Genomic DNA, 23,025 nt, shown 5'->3' with positions numbered 1-23,025 from the left:
CAAGAGTTTGGTGAGATTTGCCAGAATAATTAGACAAGCTTCTGTTAAATTGGGGATTTCTCACTACCATTCTCTCAACTGGTTTAATTTTATTGGTCATTTATATATAGGTAGATTATTACTTCTATTGTTTGCCTTTCAACTAAATTTCCATGATTTATAAAACTGTGTGTGTGTATGTGTGTGTGTGTGTGTGTGTATTAAAAAAGAGAAAATTAAAATGAGATAAATTTATCTCTCCCAAACTCTGAAATCAGTTTTACTTGTTTTTTGAGGGATAATAAGTGATTTAGATAGTGTATTCATGCTACATATCATTCTAGGATCCAAGTTGGAAAGTTTAAGTAGTTTAAAGCTTCGTTTCAAAAACTTCAGCTCTTCTGAATTGGATTCTTCATTGTAGTGATAACATTTTTGAAATCTCAGCTCTGATGGCCTGAGGTATAGGAAGGACAGTAGTTTTATGAAATCATTCCTCAGATGAAAGCCCCAGAAATTAGTGCCTTCTATCCACTGGCTTTTCTGATTGAGATTCCACAGAGTTCCATTTTGGCCCCAATCCTGTTTAACTTCCTTTGGAAATGATTGCCTGGTTTTGGATTTCAGTGATGTAAGGATGCTGGTGATAAAAGGTTCAAGGGGCATGCTTAGTTAACAATGGGAGATTTCAATTATCCTGGCATCTGGTGAAAATCTAACTCTGACAAGAGTCAGAGGTCCAACAAATTCTTGTCCTCTCTTGCCAGAAAATGCAAGAAAGAACAAGGAGATCTACTATCTACTACTAGTAAATTTGGTAATGGGTGATGATGAAAAGACAGAACTTCTTAATTCTTATTTTGCATCTGTCTTTTCTTAATAGGGAAATAGTGCCTAGTTCACCATTGTGCCACTGAGGAAAGGAAGGATCTGCAACTTAGGATAAACAAGGAGAGGGTAAGAGAGATTTTAGCTAAGTTAAGCTAACTTGGGTCTCTGGGCCAGACAGATTTCATCCTAGGATACTGAATAAAGTAGCAGAAGTGTCTGCAAAACTGCTGTCAGGAATCATTGAGAATTTCTGGCAAGGTTCCAGAAAGCTGGGGAGATCAAATGTTGTCCCCATCTTCAGGACAGGAAACTATATACCTACAGTTTGATGTCTACTGGGCATCCAAATAGGCTTGAGCAGTGAGCTGAAATGAAAAGGATGGAATTTAACTGGGAAAATGTAATGTTCTGCATTTGGGAAATAAAATATATAGGATGGAGAGATTTGGCTTGGCAGCAGTTTATATAACAGAGATTTGGGGACCTTGTTGATCTCAAATTAAACATGAGCCAGCAGTGTAAAGCAGCTGCCAGGAAGCCAAATACTATCCCAGGGTATATTAATAGGACTATAGTGTCCAGATCATGGGGGAAATTGTTCAATTCTACTCTGCCCTGATCAGATCCCATTTGAAATATTTTGTCCAATTCTGGGCACAATTCAAAATGGACCACGATAAATTGGAACAAGTTCAGAAAGGGACTGTCAGAAAGATGAAGGTTCTTGAAAACAAGTCTTAGGGGGAATAGTTAAAGAATCTGAGTATGTTTAACTTACAGAAAAGACTAAGGGACAATATGATAGCAGTCTTCAAATATTTGAAGGATTATCACACAGATGACGTAGTGGATTTATTCTCTATTGCCCCAGAGAGCAGAATCCGAGCCTACAAGGAAGGAGCTTCAGGCTAGTTAATAGGAGGAACTTCCTGCCTGTACAAACTGTCAACCAGTGGGACACATTGCCACATGAAGTGGTGAGGTTCATTGGAGGTTTTCAAACAAGTTATTATAGCTTTATATTATTTATATCTTATATTACATACATTGTAAGCCACCTAGAGTCCAGGTAGAATGAGGTGGTGTATTCGTCACAAATAAATGGATAGAGATGCTCTAGAGGATCCTGCACTGAGCAGAAGATTGGCCTAGATAACCACTAAGGTCCCTCCCAACTCTCTATGATTCCATAATACTCATATTTCTCTCTCTCATTTCTATCTGAGTCTAGAAAGTTAGTGGACATCCTAAGCAGTTTACTAAGATCAGTGTCATGAGTACTGATGGCGAGCAGGAGGGGGCCTCTATCCAGGGGGGAAAACACATGCATAGTACTGAGGAGTTAAGCAGCCATTCAAAGAGACACAGAACAGACCCGCCTTGACTTTTGGGGTTTATCTGTCTGGGTTTTCCCACGCTTCTTCAGTTTGTTAGGATTTTCTGTCTTATGTAGCAGTAATAAACACTAGAGACCTACTCCTCGTCTCAGCGTGATTCCTGACTGTCAGGACAGTCAGTAGGGAGACTAGAAACCCAAACTTAGATTTAATTAAATTTACTAAGAGTTCTCCTGGCATTTACAGCCAATCTGGAAATGAATTTTCAGTTTGTTCTGGCTAAGGTTGCACTTCTCCCTAAATAAAAGGTTTGCAGGCTGGAAATGTGCCAGTTTGTCTGGCTTTGCACTTGCATAACGATGTAGCAGCAGTTTCCCAGTTACTTCTGCATAAATTCAGTTACTACGTTGACTACTTTCCTTGGTAAAACAGAGGTTGCCTTGGTAACTTCCTGCTTAAACTACTTAAATACACTCTTTGTAAAGCTGCATTGGAAAAAAGCTGATGTTCTGTGTGGGAGCTTCTTCTGAACTTCAATTGATATAAAATGAAGATTTGTTATCTCCACAGCACTGAATCTTTTTGGATGATCTTTTGAACTTATGTAGTCTTCTCGTAGTGATTTTGTGCCAATGGCAGGAAACTCTTCTCCCCACAGGAATTGTCCCTCTTCTCAATTTTTAACATGAAAATCTGTCAAGACAGAAGGGCTTGCTCCATCTTTTTGCTGTCACTGAAAACTCCTTACTAGTCTTTCAATTATCTTCAGTGCTGTGAAACAACACTGTGCAATTACAAAGGTGGACAAACTCACAATTTCCCTGCCCCAGATTTTAGCACTGCTGCTGACCACCAACACCCACTAATGCCTTGTAGAGCTAGCTGTGGAACCAATCTGTGATTTAAGGCTTAGCGGGCATTTTGTTTTAATCTGTTCAATTGTGTCTGATTCTCAGAGACTGCCTGGACAAGTCCCTGCAGTTTACTTGGCAAGGTTTTTCAGAAGTGGTTTGCCATTGCCTCCTTCGTAGGGCTGAGAGAGAGTAACTGGCCCAAGTCACCCAGCTGGCTTTGTGCCTAAGGCAGGACTAGAACTCACAGTCTCCCGGTTTCTAGCTTGATGCCTTAACCACTACACCAGACTGGCTCTCATATAGTCGGCATAACTATGGTATCGAATAATCTTGTAGCTATAGTGCACAGTCTGTGTATCATGATTTATGACAACATTCAAATCAAAGACAAGGTATTTCTGTACTTTCCATGTTTTTTTCCTAGCCATTGCATATTCACTCTTCCCTAAAATTTGTCAAGGGGTCCAGAGTTCCTAATCTTCCACACATAGTCTTCCCAACTTTGTTCATGCCCCAGGAGTGGGAAGTGGGGGATGCTAAGCAGAAAGAGATTAGAATACATGTACAGTAACTTTGGAATGGTAGTCATCTTCTAAAAAACTCCTTCTTTCCTTTCCCATTACTCCCTTGTGCTGACTTTGACGTTAATAGGTTCACAGTGGTTATCAGATCAGTATGTCAAGGTCTGAGGAAGGGCGCAAATCAGCAAAAGACACAAACTACTGTGTGAATACAAAAATCAAAGAAAACCATACTCTGATAGATGAGCATGCCAGCCCTTTTAATACAGAGAAACCTTAGCCACTTTCAGTGGTTCATGTATGGTGAATGCTGTGATAAATTTGCATCTGTTAAATGAATTAGTCATCGTGTGTGGAGCTTCATCCTTTCTGGACATGGCCACTTGTGCTGAGAGTCAGTGTGAGTTGGAGGGATCTAGGTTCTAATGCTTGGTCAGGCACAAAGCTTACTAGATGATCTAGGACCAATTACTGCTAAATATAATGTGATGCATTTGGTATGCTTCATGAACACAGTCATGTGTAAAAAAATGACTTGGCACCTCAAACTATCTTGAAGCCTTCCTCTTCTGCTATATATATTGCCTTCAGGGATACAGATGTATTTGTTATATATATATAGGTAGTCCTTGATTTACAACCACAATTGGGACTGGAACTTAAGTGAGGTGGTCATTAAGTGAGTCATGCCTGATTTTACGACCTTTTTGCCATGGTCGTTAAGCGAATCACTGCAATCACATGATCCCGGGATGCTGCAACTGTTGTAAATACATGCCGGTTGCCAAGCACCTGAATTTTGATCATGTGACTGCATGGACACTGTGATGGTTGTAAGTGTGAGGAATGGTTGTAAGTCACTTTTTTCAGCGCTGCCATAACTTTGAACAGTCACTAAACGAAAGGTTGTAAGTTGAGGACTACCTGTACATACTGCCATACTATTTCCTTTGGAGTAAGCAACATTGTGCAGAAAAGGAGTAGAAAGTGAGCAAAATAAATTAAAGGGAGGAGATAACAGAAAAGGAATTCTGGCTATATCTAGTTTACACCAAAATCTTTCCATATTTTACTGACTTCCCCCATGCCACCTTTTTTTTCTTTAAAATTGTAACTTTTTTTGTGGATCTCATCAGCTCCATCCATCCATCCATGATTTTCTTCCCCTTCCTCTTAACTCAGTCACTCTTCCTTCATATATTTGTTCGGGCATTCAATCCTAAAAATGTTAAGGTGTTGTCAGGAAAGTTCTGGAATCAGATTTTTGGTATTTATAGCATAATGTTTACATGACTTTACCTGACAATAAAAATTAGAAATAGCTATTATATAAGAAGGCAAGATGTATGGTAATTCATAATAGCTTTTCAAGACAGGAAGTAGAGACAAATTCTTTAGCTGGCAGAAGCAAGAGGGGATGAATCTCAAGAATGTCTCTGACCTAACAGTACCATGATTTAAAGACTCCTAGAATAGCAGTGACTTAATAGCCCCAGGATTTGATATGGAGAGAGTAAGTTGAGGGTACTGAGACAAAAATATCTTCTCTGTCAAGGGTTTTTCTTGGTGCATAATGTAAGCTCACAGTTAAAATTTTGCAAGTATGGCAGCAGTAGTCTTCAGAAAAGAATGTGGTATATCATTAATGCCTGACTGAAGAAAGATGTATTTATTCATTTAGCATTTATTTATTTAGAAAATTTATATGGCTGCACAGCTTAAACAAGTAACTGTAGGTGGCAAACCTACAGGGAAAACCTTATTATAGAACCCATATAAAATAATACAAAAAGTACAATTAAAAATAATACAATAATTGAGGCATCTCAAGATCAACTCACAACACCAAAATGCATGTACTGGGCTCCACTAACAACTTGGTTCTAACACCTGAGGGAAAAACCAGGCCTTCTGGAAGGCCAATAGGGTCAGGGCCATCCAGATCTCAAGGAGGAGGCTGTTCCATAGGGCAGGTGCTGTGACAGAGAATCCTGGGTCCCACTACAGTATTGTTTCACAGAATGGACCTGCTCTATGCCTACTTTGCCGGATCTGGTGGGATGGACAAGAGCATTGAGGGCAAGAGATCCTGCAGGTAACCTGGCTCTGCGCCACGTGGGTGATAAAGGTGATAAGCAGCACCTAGAATTGTACCTAGAATCCTACTGGGAGCCAGTGTAGCTTGCACAGTAGTGGATAAACCTTGCCCAATACAGTACTGTGTGTGCCACTGCATTCTGGACCAGCTAAAGCTTCTGGATGCTTTTTAGGGCACCCCCATGTAGAGCACATTGCTGTAAGCCAAATGGGAAGTGACTAAGGCACTGTATATTGTTAAATGATTTTAATGACAGGTTAATTTATTTTAATTGTATTGGGTTTTATGTCATATTTTGTATTTTGCATTTTGTTTTATTGTTGTAAACTGCTTAGTGTGTTTGGAAAAGTAGAAAAGTGGAGTATCTATTTAATAATAAATAAAAATGTTGAAGTGGCAGTTTATGGTACTCCAAGTGTTGGCAGACTGCAATTCCTGTATTTCTTAACCTAGTTGCCATGCTGACTGGGCCTGAGAAGAGTCAAAGGTCAGCAGTATCCTGAGGGCAACTCATTAGTTGTCCCTGCTTATTACACACACGCAGGCATGCACACATAGGACCTGCCACCAAACCATTGCAATGTGGACTGTTCCTGTCCAGGCAGCCAACACTGTGTGACACTGAGCATAGTCAGTCCTTGTGTTTGCTTGGCTTTTTTAAAAAATGAAGATAGTGCCATTTGAACTGTTTTAAAATGTTCATTAGATGTATTATCTTGCATTTCCCCTAAGACAGTGTTTCTCAACCTTGGCAACTTTAAGATGTATGGACTTCAACTCCCAGAATTCCCCAGCCAGCTACTTTTAAATTTAATATGGAAAAAAAATGACTCTTTGAAATAAAAGTGCAGCCAGTCTGCATGCAAATCGAAGAGCATATTCTTTACTTTTTTGTTTTCCCAATACACAATCAGCATAGAATAATCTGTGAACTGATATATTGACTAGAATATTGATCATAAATCATGGGCCTTTTAGTTAAAATCCATATTTACCCCTGAAGCTTATTGAGTAACCACGTACCACTTATTTTCCCTAAATTCAGTTTACACACACCCCTCTCACCCACTTCTCTGACCCTGAAGTTCTTTCTAAGAAAGTTGGTGGATTTTAAAATGTCAGCACTGATTGTATGTTTGTGTACAGGGGTACTTGTTTGCTGATTTGTTTTTAGATACCAAAGAGCCACGAATAACACATGGCATAGATTTTTCCAAATAACTATGTGTTGACCTATAACAACATTACACTTTGTTTTATAATTAACTGCTGGTGGAGGGTAATACATTGAAGCTCACTACACAACTGTTTCATAATGACACATTAGGAAGGCATGAAATGTTGGTGGTTGATACAGTGTTTGAACCTGTATGCAGGCTTGGCATAAAACAGGCATATCGTCAGATAATCCCTGGATAAAATTCTGATCAATAGTCTTACTAGCAAAGAATACCTTGGTCTTTATAGAGTCTTTTTAGTTTTACAACTCTGTACCCACCTTTCACTTTCACTGTGCTTTAATAACTTCTTGCCCTCAGCTGAACTTCCTGTGCTTTAAAGTAGCTCACCCATTGGTTTTGGCACTCCCTCCACCCATTGGTTTTGGCACTCCCTCCCCAAGACTGAGCAGCTATTTGGTCTCTTCGGGGAACTATAATAAATCTTAATCCTTTGATTTCAGTGTCAACCAGAAAGAGCTTCTGATCTAATACCCTTAATGAGCCCCAGTTAGGAACTTCTTTCCCATCTTAAGAGTTTTGAAATGTCCACAGCTACCTTTAAGGAAAATAGGAAACTGCCTTATACCAGCTGGATTCACTAAGCTAATGTGGCTTGTTCAGTTATAGCTAAGCATGTTGCATGATACCACCCATTGTGGTTTGGTTTATGGTTTAGTATTTAGGAACCAAGTTGTTGTGTCTTGTTCAACAAATTACAATTAAAACAAATTATGTCTTTGCATGCTGCATGGGTCATTGACCTATCTAACTCAAAATAACCAACATGAACAGGCATAATTTTCCAGAGATACTGGCTAAAGTTGCTCTTATTCTCCCCAATCCTTCTTGCAAATTAAATATGTGAGAGGCTAATACGATACTGCAGTAGATTTCTATGAACTTAGACAAAGAAAGTGTACATTCACATCCTTTTTTTTGTGGTTTGGGTTATTTTTTCCTTTTTATATATGTGTACATTCACATGCTTGCTCTGCAATAAAGGTGAAAGACTGAAAGCCTCCATTAGTTTGACACTGTAATGTAAAATGAAAGTAATAAAAGGAATAATCATAATCTAGAATCACATTGATGTAAATAAATTAAAGAGGCATAGCCATGCTTAAGATAATTTACAAAAATTGCTTATTAAAAAGACACTTTTTATCATTTGAAAGGTCAACTGTGATCTACTTAATGGATTCCACATTAAACCAAATTTCAAACTAAACTGATAGAAGTATGCCACAGGTACAGTAAGTTAAAAAAATTAAAGCTAAAACTAAAATTGAGAGTATAAAGCAATATCCTTAAAGGTGAGATGAAATGCAAAAAGGCATTTGTTTTGATATTAGACAGCCAACATGGTATAGTGTTTGTGTGTTGGACCAGAAGCAGGCAGATCCAGGTTCTAGTCTGTCCTCAGTCACAGACACTCCCTGGGTGGCTTTCGGCCAGTCATAGTCTCTTAGTCCAACCTACCTCATAGGACTGCAGTTGTGGGATAAAATGGAGACAGCCTTGTAAGCTGCCTTGAGCTCTTGAAGGAAAGTGAGGTAAAATGCAACAGATAAAATTTACTAGGAGCTGTTCCTTTGCATGAAAAAAAAATGGATGTTTTATTCCTTGGTGTTTCACCATAATATGAATGGTTTTATTCATGTATACACCCCACTCCCATATCTGTTTCTCTGTTTACAGAAAAAGTTAATTTGAAAGAAGCAAAGATAAAAACTCGATTGCATTTTTCATGGCCATGCATACTAAGAGGTGACTAGGGCTGTTTGCTTGTATAATGTGTTATGTACAGTGTAGAAAAGGCCTTAAATGTGCGTTTATTTTATTTTTTTTAATTAAACATCAAAGGGGATGTTTGCTGATACTTTAAAATCCACAATCGAATAGGATAAGACATAGATTATCGTACCTAATATTCAGAATAGCGTTTTTCGTGTTTATTCTAAACGAAAACCCCACTGTGTCCAAGCAGGTAACTGTCGAGCGGTAGCATTACAGCCCAAACGAGTAAGCCTTGCTGAAATAAATGACTTGCTTCTGAGTGAATGAGGCAAGCGTTGGTTTGCAAGGATATGAAGCTTACCTGATTTTCAACACTGCTGTCCTCCAGTGAATCAATCAATCTCCGCCTCGTGGCTACCATTTATTCTACTTTTAGCATTACATGGCTCTCCTTATCCCTGAGATCAGGAAAGCTTTCTCCCAGGCACGAGCCTAGCCATCCGCAGCACGCGAGGCACGAGGTGTCATAGCAATCCTTTTGTAGGAATTGCGTACGCCGGGGCTGCATCAGGGATTTGCAAAGGAAAGGAATTCCGAGCGGAGAAAAGGTCCAGTGACCCTACGCGCGCGCCGCCTCGTCTGCACTCCTCTGCCTTCCGGGTGGCGTCTCGTTCCACTTGCTGCTCCGAGGAGCGAATGAGAGCGCCAGTGGAGGGCTTTGTCCCTAGACGCTCTCCGTACTATCGATGCTCCCGGCTTAGCTCTTCTTGGAGCCTCTTTTCAAGATGGCGGCTGCACGGCCAGCTCTGCGCGGTTGGGTCTCTGCAGCCGGGTCGTGAGTGACATCGCTTCTTTTTGTTGGTCGGCTGCCTGCGCGCTCCTTCCCTCTCGTCTCCTGACCGAGCTGCGGAAGAGCTCCTACTGATGCCATGCCTGCCTCGGTGCACGCATGAAAGACGCCGACGCCTCCGTCAGAGCCATGGAGGAGCCAAAGCCGGAGTACAGCTGCTCGGCAAGCAGGTCAGACTCTGATGCGGCTGCCAAAAATTAATGCATTAGCCAGAGAGAAAGTTGCTCGTTTTTTCCTCCCCCTCTTCTCTGACTTAAGCTGCAGCTGCCTTGCCTGTCTTTTCAGTAACTTTCTCTTTCTGCAGCTTCCGCCTGTCTTACTGTTTCTGCAAGAGAGGTTGCTTTGGATGCTCTTTTGGTAAAGTACAGTAAGTGCTACTTTCCCAGCCAAAAGCACCTCTGTTATCGCTGATCTGCGCTCAGCCAACAGGCTTGCTTGAGTCAGTTTGTTTCTGTAGAAATAAGATCAGTACGTCTTTTTATTTGCCTTTGCAGAAGAGGAATTCCAAAAATAGGCGGTTATTTATTACCCTCTTGTAAGGAATGTTTTCTGTAAAGAAATGCATTGAAAGCAGTACTTATACCTGTCTGGGAAGATCTTTTCTAGATTCGTTTTGCATTATTTATATGGTAAATAACATTTCAACATGCGACAGTTCCATCCTGTGCGGACTTATTCAGAAGTTCAGTGGGTCATAGTCTAAAGGCAGCGTGCAACAGATTAGGACTGTAGTTCTTGTGCTCCTTTAGTGTGAAAATTCCTCAATCTCTGCTCTACTTCTTCTCTACAGGGGAAAATTCTGAAGCCAATACATTTTCTGCTGGTTGTGGCAGGTGTTGCTGCAACAGTGAGAACTGCACTAAGGGGGTTGCAGGTTTTCTTTTAAAAATGTGGTTGTATTACAGTTTAGATTGCATAAAGTCATTTAGTTGAATTCTTCAGCCCTAAAGTGGTACTGACGAAATAGATTGAGATATGAACATTTGGGCAAAGAGGGAAAAGGCCTTCATTATTTTGAAATTCATTTCATTGATGCAAGAGATTGGATGCAAAAATTCAACTCTTACTAAATTTGTTAATATTCAGATTCAGTGTAGAGCTTTGTAAATAAGTTTACATTCAAATTTTCATGAATTTATCTGATCTTTATAGTTGGCCAGGTTAATGGTTCCCACTCAACATACTTTTTTATATGCTTCTTTAATGCAGTTTCCACTAAATATTGCAGTAGCAGGATGATATTTTGGATTTTCTGTTGAGTATGGTTCTGATTTCAAGTGTGAATAACTGGTTAATTCCCCCACCCAGTTTCATCTGGTAGGAAAAAAAAACCAGTTAAAGACTGAGGTAGTTGGGAAAAAAAAGACTGGGGTATTGGAAATGCACTCTAGATGGTATTCAGAAAATGACTTCTTAAATGGTGTGTTTAATGATTATTTGGAAAGGAAATACATCTAGTCTCAAGAGCTCAGAACACTACAGGTAAAGTAGATCTGCTCCTCCTAGATGTTTGCTCTTCTAATTTGGATTCTTACATCAGTTAGTCTATCACTATAAAAAGGATATATTTGCCATTCCGGTTATTGATTTCCACTGAACTCCATGTGTTTCCTGAAAATGTTGTGGGGTGATTCATTGCTTATATCTTGTTTTAGAGTTCCAGACTTTCTGTAAGAAAATATTAATTAGTTCTTATCTCACTCTGTTTACTGCCACATTATATGGAATGATTAAGGATAGGAATAGTGGCTTGCCATAGGCAGCTCAGTGAACCTCTGTGGCTGGAGAGGCAAATTAACATGTATCTGTAGTATTTAATCTTAGAATTAGTTATCCCTGCTGAAGAAGATCTGAAATTGAGAAGATAACCTTTTGTTATATAGAAAGCCAAAGCTATACAAAGCCATACATATCCACATGTTTTACAGATTGTTTGAAACAAATGTACTGTTTTCTGAAGTCTACCTATAATTGCAAACTTCATGTGATCATTACTTTGCACTGTATTGCATAACCAACTTACATTAGTTGGAATTGGTCTTAGGAGGTGAGAATGAAAAATTATTTCATGGCTCTGATGTTTTCAGATTTCCAGCTGTCAAAGTGCTGCATTACTCTTTGTAATTCCCAAGCAATTATTTTTCTCACTTAGATAACATCCTGTTGATTCATGTTGCTTCTTACCAGCAGGTATTCAGGAAATGCCTTCTTTTAAGAATCTAGCATTGTACACAGTCAGTACAGGATGGGATATAAAATAAGTAGCTACATTTTAACAAAAGAAAAGAAGGTGGATCCTATTTATGTATGACCTACCTTGTAGTAAGTAATAGTGTACCCCATCCTCAAGCCATTGCTGGACCCAATTTTGGACAATTTTCATCCAGTCTCCAACCTTCCCTTCTTAGTTGTTGCGAAGGTGGTTGAGCATGCAGCTCCTGGGAGCCTGAAGGAAACAGATTATCTGAACCCCTTTCAGTTGGGTTTCAGACCAAACACAGCATCAGTCTTGCTTGTTGATGACCTTTGATAGAGCCAGGATGAGGATGATGCATCTTTCCTGGCTCTGTTTGATTTCTCAGTGGCTTTTGATACCATCAATCATAGTATCCTTCTGGACTGCCAAAGTGGAATGGGTGTGTCTGTCACTGCATGTGCCCTCTGGAACAGCATCCCCCCAGATATTTACATGGATTCCATCCTAATGATGTTTAAGAGGTCTTTGAAAACCTGGCTGTTCCCCCAGGACTTTGGTTAGGGTAGATGTTGATGGATAGGATTTTGTCTGAGGAACTGTTTTTTTTTCTGGATGCACATGGCTTGTATTCTTTTTGTTTTATTGTTGTATTAAATGTTTGCAAACCACCTAAAGTCATATGGAGTTGGGCAACTTATAAACCAATCAGTTTAATCATGGGTGTTCTCCTTCAAGTGCTAAAAAGGAAGTAATCTGTTTTTCTGATACGTTGGATCTTTAATGTACTTAGCATGTTGCTGCTGAAGTTTCTGAGGTTGAGTGATTGAAAGTGGTGCAAACATTCAAACCATTGGGAATAATATGTCAGGTTGTTTTCAGACCTGCTTCTGTGAAGGAAGGAGATTTTGTTATGGTAAAACTTCACAAACTTATGAGAAAGAATGCTTAATGTGATGCCCAGCATTGCATGCAGTCCAATAAATCCATATGTGGAGCCTCCCTGAGCCTCTCCCCCAATTCTCTGCAAATTGTAATCTCTATCATGACTGTAAAAACAATCTGCTACATAAGGAGTGACCATATTAACTGTAATTAGTTAATTTAATTTCATTCAATTTGAATAGAAATTAAATTGCATTAACTTATTACCCTTGTTCCATCCACCTTTTTTTGTCTTAACCCAGACCATGTTTTGGTTTAACACTCATCCCAAGCACACCACTGAAAGATCAAGTGTGGTCCTTTCCCCCTATAATAATTATATATTCTTATTCTGTGGGTGTGCTTTGCAGAAATAACTATAGAATGAGAAGAAAATATGGGTAGAAGAGAGATAGCTACAGAATTTTCAGACCTAATCTTCAGCAGCAGTGGCATTATTAGTTGCATGTATAGGTGATCCTCACTTAATGACTGCAGTTGGAATGGCAATTCCATCACTAAGCAATGCGGTTATTAAGCAAGATATCACATGACCATGACTTGTGATTTTACTGTCAGCTTCTCCATTGACTCTGCTTGTCAGAAGATGGCTGTGAAGTGTGCAAATGGTGATCACATGACTGTAGGACACAGTGACAGTTGTAATCACCTGCTGGTTGCGAAGCTCCCAAATCTCAGTCATGTGACTGCAGGGACGCCGTGACAGTCATAAGTGTGAGGATAGTCATCAAGTTACTTTTTCAGCATCATAACTTTGAACGGTTGCTAAACAGGGCAGTCATTAAGCAAGGACAACCTGTATAATAGATAGTAGACAATTTGTTTAGATTTGGAAGAGACACTTTGAAATGTTTGTGAGTGCAAATACAGCCCTGTCTACACCTTTTTAAAGGAGACCTGTCTGTTTCCAAAATTCCACAGCAGCACAGTCCTGCAGATAGACTTGTCTATTTTAATGAGCTACAGATGGGTGCTATGATCATGATTCTGCATGTTCAGAAGCATTGCGCAGCCCTATTGGATAGTCCTTTCTTGAGTATTGTGCCTCAGAAACAAGTCTCACTGAAATACTCTTAATTAATAGCACAGAGAATTGCAGCTTTAGTGAGATAGTGATGTAGGACAGTATTTTCATCCTTCCCCTAAAAATCTGTACAGTATTGTGTTCCTTAATAGAGTCCTACTGAACCAGTCAAAGGATTATTTCCAATGTAAGCCAGGCAAGTTCTTCTGAGAAATCCATAAGCTTCTGAAAAGCCTACAAGAGAGCATGATGGCAACAGGACAAAATTCAACAATTGATATTTATTGGTGTATTCTCTCAAAATATGGATTGGCCACAATTATCATGGCCAGGAGCCATTGATAAGCCTCTGTGAACTAAATTCAGCTTATGACACATCTTGTGTGCCAGTAAGTTCCATAGATTAATCATGCAGTTGTTGTGTGAAGAAATGTTCTTTATCCATGACAATTGTACATCATTTGGATGGGTGATTCAGGGTTCTAATATTAGTGCACGTGCACAACAAATGATTTGTGCAGCACTACTTACAGTATACTTCTTCAGAGAAGCTGGCTGGTATAAGAGATCAAGATGCTGTTGCTTAGTGAAGCCTGGATTCTACCTTTGTTACTCAGTGATTACTTTACAGATGAGAAATGCTAGTCTGAGAAAGCAGTTTCATGTTTCCCAGCTGGCTTAGTTCCTAAACATTTGGAGCCTGATAAATCATGAAATCTAATTGATGCTTATGTAACTACAAATTGGGAATGTAAATGTATGGGTGTTTAGACTTATATAATAAAAGAATCTGTAGCAAAATACTTATCATCCTACATACTAGGCAATTTTTTTTCAGTGGTGGATAATACTGGCACAAATGGTGGGGGAACCTTTGTCTTTATTTTTCTTTAATTTATTAATTTATTACACACACACACACACACACACAGATACCCGTCTTATGTACCATAACCTTGGGTTGCTCACAAAAACAGCAATAAAACATAAAAAACAATAAAACCAGTATCAAAAGCTCCTGGCGCCCTAAAAACAAGTACTCCTCCATATAGCAGCATTTAAATTGATTGGGCTCCAGCCTCACCCTAACCCTATGTTTGGGAGATAAGCCAGCTCTTCAAGCTTTCTGGAAGGCTAGGAGGGCAGGGGCCTGCTAGACCTCAGTGGGGAAGGTCTTCCACAGGGCACAGGCCACTGCAGAGAAGGTGCACTTCCTACATTCTACCAAATGTCACTTAAGGGAAGGAACCTGGAGTGTTTCTACACCATCTGATTTAGTGGAATAGGCAGATATTCTCAAGGAGAGGTAGTCCTGCAAATAGCTTGGCCCTGTGTCATTCAGGGCTTTAAAGCTGATAAGCAGCACCTTGAATTGCATCTGGAAAGAAACTGGAGGCTAGTGCAGCTCATGCAACAGCAGTGTAGTACGAGTAAACCATGGGGCACCTAGAACTGTGCCTGCCACTGCATTCTGGACCAGTTGTAACTTCCAGATCATCTTCAAGGGCAGCCCACGTACAGCACATTGCAGTAATCCAACTGGGAAGTACAGGTAGTCCTGTACTTAATGACCACAATTAGGATCAGAATTTTGGTGGCTAAGTGATGCAGTTGTTAAGTGAGACATAAGTGACTGGACCCGATTTTACGACCATTTTACTGCAGTCGTTAAGCGAATCAGTGGTTCCCTATTGATTTGGTTTGTTGGGAGCTGGCTGGTAAGGTTGCAAATCACAATCCTGTGACCAAAGGACATTGCAGCTGGTCATAAATGTGAGCCAGTTGCCAAGCGCCCAAATTGCAATCACGTGGTGTGATGGTCATAACTTTGAGGACTGGTTGTAAGTAACTTTTTAGCCCTGTCGTATCTCCGAATCATTGTTAAACAAATGGTTGTTAAGCAAGGATTACCTTAACCAGAGTGTGACTGGCTGTGAACAAGGCCTCCTAGTCTAAGAATGGGCACAATTGGCACAAAAGATTAATCTCTGCAAAGGTCCCCTTAGTCATGGTTGCCACCTGTTCAGACACGAGATAGGAGTCCAAGAGGGCCCCCAAATTACACAGTCTCTGTCCAGGGGAGTGCTACCCAGGCAAGAGTCAAAGAATCAAACCTTACTAAATCAGGGGGACCAAAAACCCAGAGTTTGTCTGTCTTGATGAGATTAAGTTGGAGCTGGTTCCTTCCCACCCAGACCCTCACAGCCTCCAGTCACTGGGTCAACATTTGAACGGCATCACTTGGCTGGCCAGAGGTGCAGATGTATAACTGGGTATCATCATCATATTGATGATACTTCACTACATGCCATTGGATGACCTTCCCCGGTGGGCTCATGCAGATGTTAAAGAGGAGTGGAGAGAGACCCAAGCCCTTAGGCACCCCACATCATAGGGGTCTAGCAGGGCCATTGTAAGTTGTGGATGAGGTGGGCTTTATTACAGGCCAGCCTGGCATTAAGTAGTAACAGCTGGAGTCCAGAGCAGCCAAAACTGAAGGTCTTTAGGTGGGCACAGGGGGCTGGAATACAGTATTAGTCTTAAACATTAAGGGTGCCTTCCCCTGGAGCATCCCACACCCTGTCTCTTGTGATACCTCCCCATGACCATCATCACCGCAGTGTCCACACCTGCCCTCTCCTCCCAAACACACATCCTCCCACTGCCAAGCCTAAGGGGCCCATCCAGGCCACACAAACAGGATATAGCAAAGACCCAGTTACCAGCACTTCTCTCAAGCACTCAGCATCTAGGCATGAGCAGTGCTTCCATCCTACATCACCCACGCCACCAAACCCCACTTCGCTTTAAGTAAAGTATTTGATCAAGGGAGAAAAAAAAAACTAGGTTGCACCATAAAATGGACGCAAGGGGTTTTTGTATAAAATTATCTTTAGTACATTTTCCTATTAATATAGTTGTATGATTTGGGCATGGGTGGTATACCAACAACTGACGTTGAGCTGAGTAGGCATTTGATCTGACTCAATAAGATACTGTTGTAGTGTCTAAAAGAAGTATGTTTTAAATTATACTTTCAATGCTTATTAATAATCTACTTTAGAAGTTGAGTATTTTCTGCATTGTATTTGGGCATTGTTTTGTTCAAGAAGGCATTAGTGAAAGTTGAGGTGTTTATATAGTTACAGTTTAGGCTGGGCATTTCTTGAGGATTCATGAACATTCATATTCCAAAGAGATTGCTAGCATTGTTCTTGACTGTCCAAAAATTACTTATCTGTGCTATCAGCAAACGAAATATTTTCTAGCATTCTTAAACATAAACTTTCTTCAATATTATATCCATATCCTTATATATATGCATTTTGTGTTGCTGATGAGTATATCATGATGAATTGCTGATACAATTTATGAAACATCTTTTAAAGTTGGATAAAATATGTTCATAAACTAGAGTGATGGAACATAATTTATTATGTACATTAAACAGTAGACCTAAAGTTTTAATAGCTTTGAAAGTTGACCTTTAGAATTATATGTAAATATATATATCAGAGGTTTGTTTGTTTGTTTGTTTTTCAAATTTTTATCACCACCCATTTCCCCCAAAAGGGGGACTCTGGGCAGTTTACAATAAAATTAACAATTAAAACCATAAAACACATAAAACACAGTACAAACAGCCAAATATAAGTAGGAACAAAATAAATATAAAATCCAATTAGCGATGAGATCTAATTCAGAGGGGAGGGCTCTATGGCGCCAGCCACCCCCAGGAAGAACTATCGCCCTTCCCATCCCAGGTTGTCAAATGTTTTGCAGTTTTTATTAAAATATCTTAATGCATTTTCTTTTCCCCCCTCTCCTTGCCTTCAGTGTCTCATTGTTACTTAAATTCTTACACAAGGAGATCAGTGTTTTGTTGGCATTAGCAGTTAAATAAGACATTGAACTCCTCAAGATCCTGTTCTTTCCTTCTGGCCTGCTTCTCTGAAGCACTGGCCAAACAAGCTGCTGTCATCCTAATGCTCCAGAGAAGGAATGGGGGTGTAGGAGTTTTGGTGGTTGGCTATGCATACTCAAAGTATTTTGGATATCCTGATCACAAAGCTCAACTGCTAGGATGGTTTCCACCCACTTGTTCACATTATTGAAGTCAGAAGGTGATGGCTTAGTTACCACAGCACATATGTTGCAGTAATAAAAATGTGGAGGCCTGTCATCCAGGTCCTTCCAGTAGCACAAATATGACATATTTTGACCCTGGATATGTAGCTGGATAAATCACATAAAGATCACAGAGGAAAGCATAGAACAGGTGCATCTGAGGCTCATGTATATAAATGTGCTTTCCATTATATCTGAACCCACTGATGATGCTGGCAGCTCTGTATCTTACACCATGTGTTTTCAATTGTAGAATTAGATTGTATAAATTATAAATATTTGGTTTATAGATGTTTTAAAGATGGCTTTCTGCAACCCTTTATGTCCTTTTCCCTGTTCTGCTGGGTGAGTGCTTACATGGGTTTAGCACTTGGTAAATGAACAGTTTTAAGAGCATGATGATATTATTTTTAATGTGTATGGGAAGGATTAGGGTTAGATTTATATATATAAATGTAAAACTAGAACAGTATTACTTTTGCATTATGAACTTAAGTACAGAATGGAGTTTGAGCATAAAATAATTCAGAATATTCATTATAAGTAATGGTTTAGCAGGTGTTCTGACATTTCTTAATAGTTCATTCTCTACTGATCTGAAATAATGATAATTTTAACACTGTTGCTGCATCATTAATAATATTTGCATGACCAAATATCACGGGGCTTATTCATCACAAACTTTATTCATTACTTAAGTTATTATCTGTCAGCTTAACCTATTTCACATGGTTGTTGTGTAGGCGAAACAGAAGTTCTCAAAGAAAAGGAAAGAGATATGATAAATAACATGAGCACACAGATATTAGCCAAGCATGTTCAATAGGAATATATAATCAAGATAATAATGTCATATGTAAAACGAGTTCATTACACTGGTAATTGTATTATTGATAATATAAATATTGTCAGTGACTGTTTAGATAAATTAACTGTGACAATTAATTGTATGATATAGGTGTTGAGTGTTCTATATATTAGACTTCAGTTTCATTGACTTCAATATTTTAAGCATTTTCATCAAATATTATGTTTTTATTTTCTAATTTCCAGTTGACAGGATGAATATTTGGTGATTTTTTTGTGTGTGTCAGAAGCACCTACCAAGGCACTTCTGTACTGAAAGGATTTGCCGGTGATGTCACTGTTGCCTCTGGGACGCCTGAGGGGGCTCCTTTCATGTCCCTGTTATTTTCCCACCAAAGTGGTACCTATTTATCTACTTGAATTTGCATACTTTCAAACTGCTAGGTTAGCAGGAGCTGGGACAAGTTGATGGGAGCTCACTCTGTCACTCCTCACTCCGGCTCGCGCTCTCGGGTTTCGAACTGCCAAGCTGCCAACCTTAATGGTCCTCTGACTCAGCGTCTTAACCACTGAGCCACCGCGGCCTCATAATATTTGGTGATTTGCAGTAAAGAAGGAAAGATGGTCTTAAGCCATTTGTAGTAATCTTTGAACTGTAATATGGAAAATCAGGTTGTAAATATTATTTGTTTATAATTTACTTGGCTTATATGCAGTCCTAATTATACCTGCCGCTAAGTGGTTTACAGATCTACTACTAATAATAAAGTTAAATAACTTTAAAAATACTCATAACAATTACATCCCAACAGAGAATACTCTCCTGCATGTAAGAATTTTTTCTTAGGAAGTAACAGAACACAAAACTCAGAACCCAAAGATTTGTTGAAAAAGCTAGTTCTTGAGAGTTTTGTGAACATTCAGGAGAGTTGGAGCCTGTCTGATGTCAGCAGGATTGCTGTTCTAGAGAACAGGGGCAGCGACAGAGAAGGACCAAATCCAAGATTTCACTTGCTAAAGGATGGAATCTGGAAAGAGTCTTCTCTCCTATACAGTCAGGACCAGAAATATTGGAACAAGGATAACTGTTTTGGTGTTTGGCCTCTGTACACCCCACCACATTGAAGTTGAAAGGAAACACACCCAGATGGGAGCAAAGTCAGGACTTTCAGCTGTAATTCAAGGGGTTTGACAAAAGTGGGGCACTAACCATTCAGGAAATACAGCCAGTGGCATACCCCCCCCCCATTGTTGGTGGCTAATAAGTAATGGAACGAATGGCTGACAAGCAGCTGCATGGCCAGGTGTGACCTGTTTCCTGGGTACCCCATGACCAATCAAGCAGATAAAAGGCCTGGAGGTGGTTCTGAGTGTTACATCTGCATTTAGTAGCTGTTCACTGGAACTCTCAACATGAGGTCCAAAGAGAGTGAAGGATGCCATCATTAGGCTGAGAAAACAAAATAAACCCATCAGAGAGATAGCAAAAACATTGGGAGTGACCAATACAACAGTTTGGAACATCCTGAAAAAGAAGGAATTAACTGGCAAGCTCAGCAACAGCAAAAGGCCTGGAAGACCATGAAAGACAACTAAAGTGGATGACCGCAGAATTCTGCTCATGGTGAAGAGGAACCTTTTCACAACATCTAGCCAGGTCAAGAACGCTCTTGAGGAGGTAGGCATGTCATTGTCAACATCTGCAGTCAAGAGAAGGCTTTATGAATGTAAATACAGAGGCTTCACAACAAGGTGCAAACCACTGGTAACACTCAAGAACAGAAAGACCAGATTAAACTTTGCCAGCAAACACCTAAAAAAGCCTTCCCAGTTCTGGAATAAGATTCCTTGGACTGATGAAACCAAGATTAACTTGCCCCAGAATGATGGGAAGAGAAAAGTATGGAGAAGGAAAGGAAAGCTCATGATCCAAAGCATACCACATCATCTGTCAAACATGGTGGAGGCAGTGTTATGGCATGGGCATGTATAGCTGCCAATGGAACCAGGTCACTGGTGTTTCTTGATGACCTGACTGCTGATAAAAGCAGCAGGATGAATTCTGAAGTATATAGGGCTATACTTTCTGCTCAGATTCAGCTGAATGCTACCAAACTGATAGGATGCTGCTTCATGTTGCAGATGGATAATGACCCAAAACATACAGCAAAAGCTACCCAAGAGTTTCTCAAGGCAAAGAAGTGGGATGTTCTTCAATGGCCAAGTCAGTCACCTGATCTCAACCCAATAGAGGATGCTTTTCACTTACTGAAGACAAGACTGAAGGCAGAAAGACCCACAAACAAGCAGCAGCTGAAGGCAGCTTCAGTAAAGGCCTGGCAAAGCATCTCAAAGGAGAAAACACAGCATTTGGTCATGTCCATGGGTTCCAGACTTCAGGCAGTCATTGACTGCAAAGGATTTTCATCCAGGTATTAAAGGCAATCCTTATGTTTGTAATGATGTTGGTTTGTTCCATTACTTATGAGCCACCAACGATGGGGGTATGTGTATGCCACTGGCTGTACTTCCTGAATGGTTGGTGCCCCACTTTTGTCAAACGCCTTGAATTACAGCTGAAAGTCCTGACTTTGCTCCCATCTGGGTGTGTTTCCTTTCAACTTCAGTGTGGTGGTGTACAGAGGCCAAATGCCAAAACAGTTATCCTTGTTCCAATATTTCTGGTCCTGACTGTATCTTGATGGCCAAGCAGAAACTCCTGCAAGTAGGTAGTCTAATACATACCCAGGTCCTGAACCATAAAAACTTTAAAGGTGGGAACCAGCACCCTGAATTTCAATGGGCAACATCCAAGCACTACAGCTCTTGAAGCAGAGGTGTTACATGGCCAAACTGACTAGCTCCTCTAACTGCTTGAGCTGCTGTATTCTGGAGCACTTGGAGCTACCGAGTGGTCTTCAGGGTAGTCCCATTGCAGTAATCCAAACAGGAGGTGACCAAGGCCTCCTGTTCCAGAGAAGACAGGTCTTAGCTGTGTTCAGTCAGATTTGCTGTTCGTTTTTTGCCAGCAGCACTCTAGGTGTCTTTTTGGTCAATCTTTTAGAATTCCTCAGTAAACCAAGGAGCAACTGTAATGATAAAGAGAAGAGGCCATTCAGATGTCTTGCTGCCTTATTATTCCAGTGTGTGAATAAGCTTAGCAGGACTTACAATCGTGTTCTTGGAAAATTTCTCAGCACCCTATGGAAACCAAATGGATCCATTAGGTATCTGAGGTAGACCAATCAAACAGGTCTGCCATCCTTGCAGCAGCTTGTGGCACCAGCCAACTTCATAGCAATCAGAGTAATCTTACGATTTTCCCACCCTCAGATCTTGTCACATCTGTTCCAGTATGAAAACTGGATCTAATTTATGATTTTCTACATGAATTGGGCCTCTAATAACCTGGGACAAGCCCAGAATTATCTTGGTAGCCATGAACTTTTAAGTTGCCTCTGAACCCAAGAAGGCAGCTTGAAGTCCCCTGGTACCATCAGTCTAGAGAACCTTGCTGCCAACCCCAAGATGAAGTCTAGCAGCTCAGCCAGGGATGCTGCTGCACAGTCAGCATGACTAGCCACCCACCTCTCTTGCCCAGGGTTCATAGCTGGTGCCGGACCTGAAACCCGGATGGTCACAATTCTAATGGGCACAATATCCCAGTAAGTAGCCTATATGCAGTCTGTAATGAGTGTAGTTCTTGTAGGGCATTGATAACCCTGACTAATCTTGGAATTGTTCTGGGGATTAAGCTTAATTTTAATTAACATGCTCCATATATGATAAATAATGGATGATCAGTGAAAAGAACTAAGGTGATGATTAACCTGAAGAAATAGATCCACGGATTCCTTAAGTTGGATTGCTCTAAAGATCCAAAGGACAGGCATTCTGCATTTGTGCGCTGGAGTCTGTTTGGTACATGTCCAGCACAAGATCATTATTGCCACTTCAGTGAGAAATTCATGCTGTTGCCTGATAGGTATTTGCTTTGTGTGGTTACCTCAGTTGTCTTCATGTATGTTAATTAACAGTGTCAAAGCTGTTTATATTGTTACATAACCTAGTAATATTGGCCTTTGTGGCATGTTTACTATGATTTGGGGACAGTATAATCTCTGTCTCTTTTCAGGGGGGAATTTTGGGTGAGTGGCAGCAGAAACTTATACTGAAGAGCAAGATTATGAGATGCAATTATAATTGTAAAGTTTTATCCTATTGAATTACATATACTTTAAAAATAACTTGTATACTTTATAATCCATAATGGCTTGTATAAATTATATAAATAAAGATCACTGATAAACTTTTGGTAGGAAGCTCCAAAATATAAGGAAGATGAGTGGTCAAATTTCTAGAATGTTTGTTTCTTGTACTTTTAGCCTTCTCAGTAATAGAGTTCTCTGTGCCTTGTGGCTTAGCCTTAATTACATTTATGTCTTTCCCTTTGTATGTAGTAAAATCAGCATGTATGCCTTAGTTACATTACATAGATAA

General features: G+C 40.0%; 1 protein-coding gene across 5 annotated transcripts in view; it reads left to right on the top strand.

The window, feature by feature from the left end:
• Positions 1-23,025, top strand: part of MAP3K4 (mitogen-activated protein kinase kinase kinase 4) — a 107,161-nt gene that overhangs the window by 13,988 nt on the left and 70,148 nt on the right. For 4 of the 5 annotated variants that reach the window (XM_063307814.1, XM_063307795.1, XM_063307809.1 and 1 more), the window contains exon 1: positions 9,348-9,597. The exons of the other annotated variant lie outside the window; for it this stretch is intronic. In XM_063307814.1, coding sequence (XP_063163884.1) covers positions 9,527-9,597 — 71 coding nt within the window. In that variant the 5' untranslated portion in view covers positions 9,348-9,526. Of the gene's footprint in view, positions 1-9,347; positions 9,598-23,025 lie in introns of those variants that run through there. 5 annotated transcript variants of the gene reach the window in all.

Source organism: Candoia aspera, chromosome 1 (genome assembly GCF_035149785.1).
Source record: "Candoia aspera isolate rCanAsp1 chromosome 1, rCanAsp1.hap2, whole genome shotgun sequence".
NCBI lineage: Eukaryota > Metazoa > Chordata > Lepidosauria > Squamata > Boidae > Candoia > Candoia aspera.
Note: the sequence above shows the minus strand (reverse complement) of the source record. Positions and strands in the feature narration are given on the sequence as shown.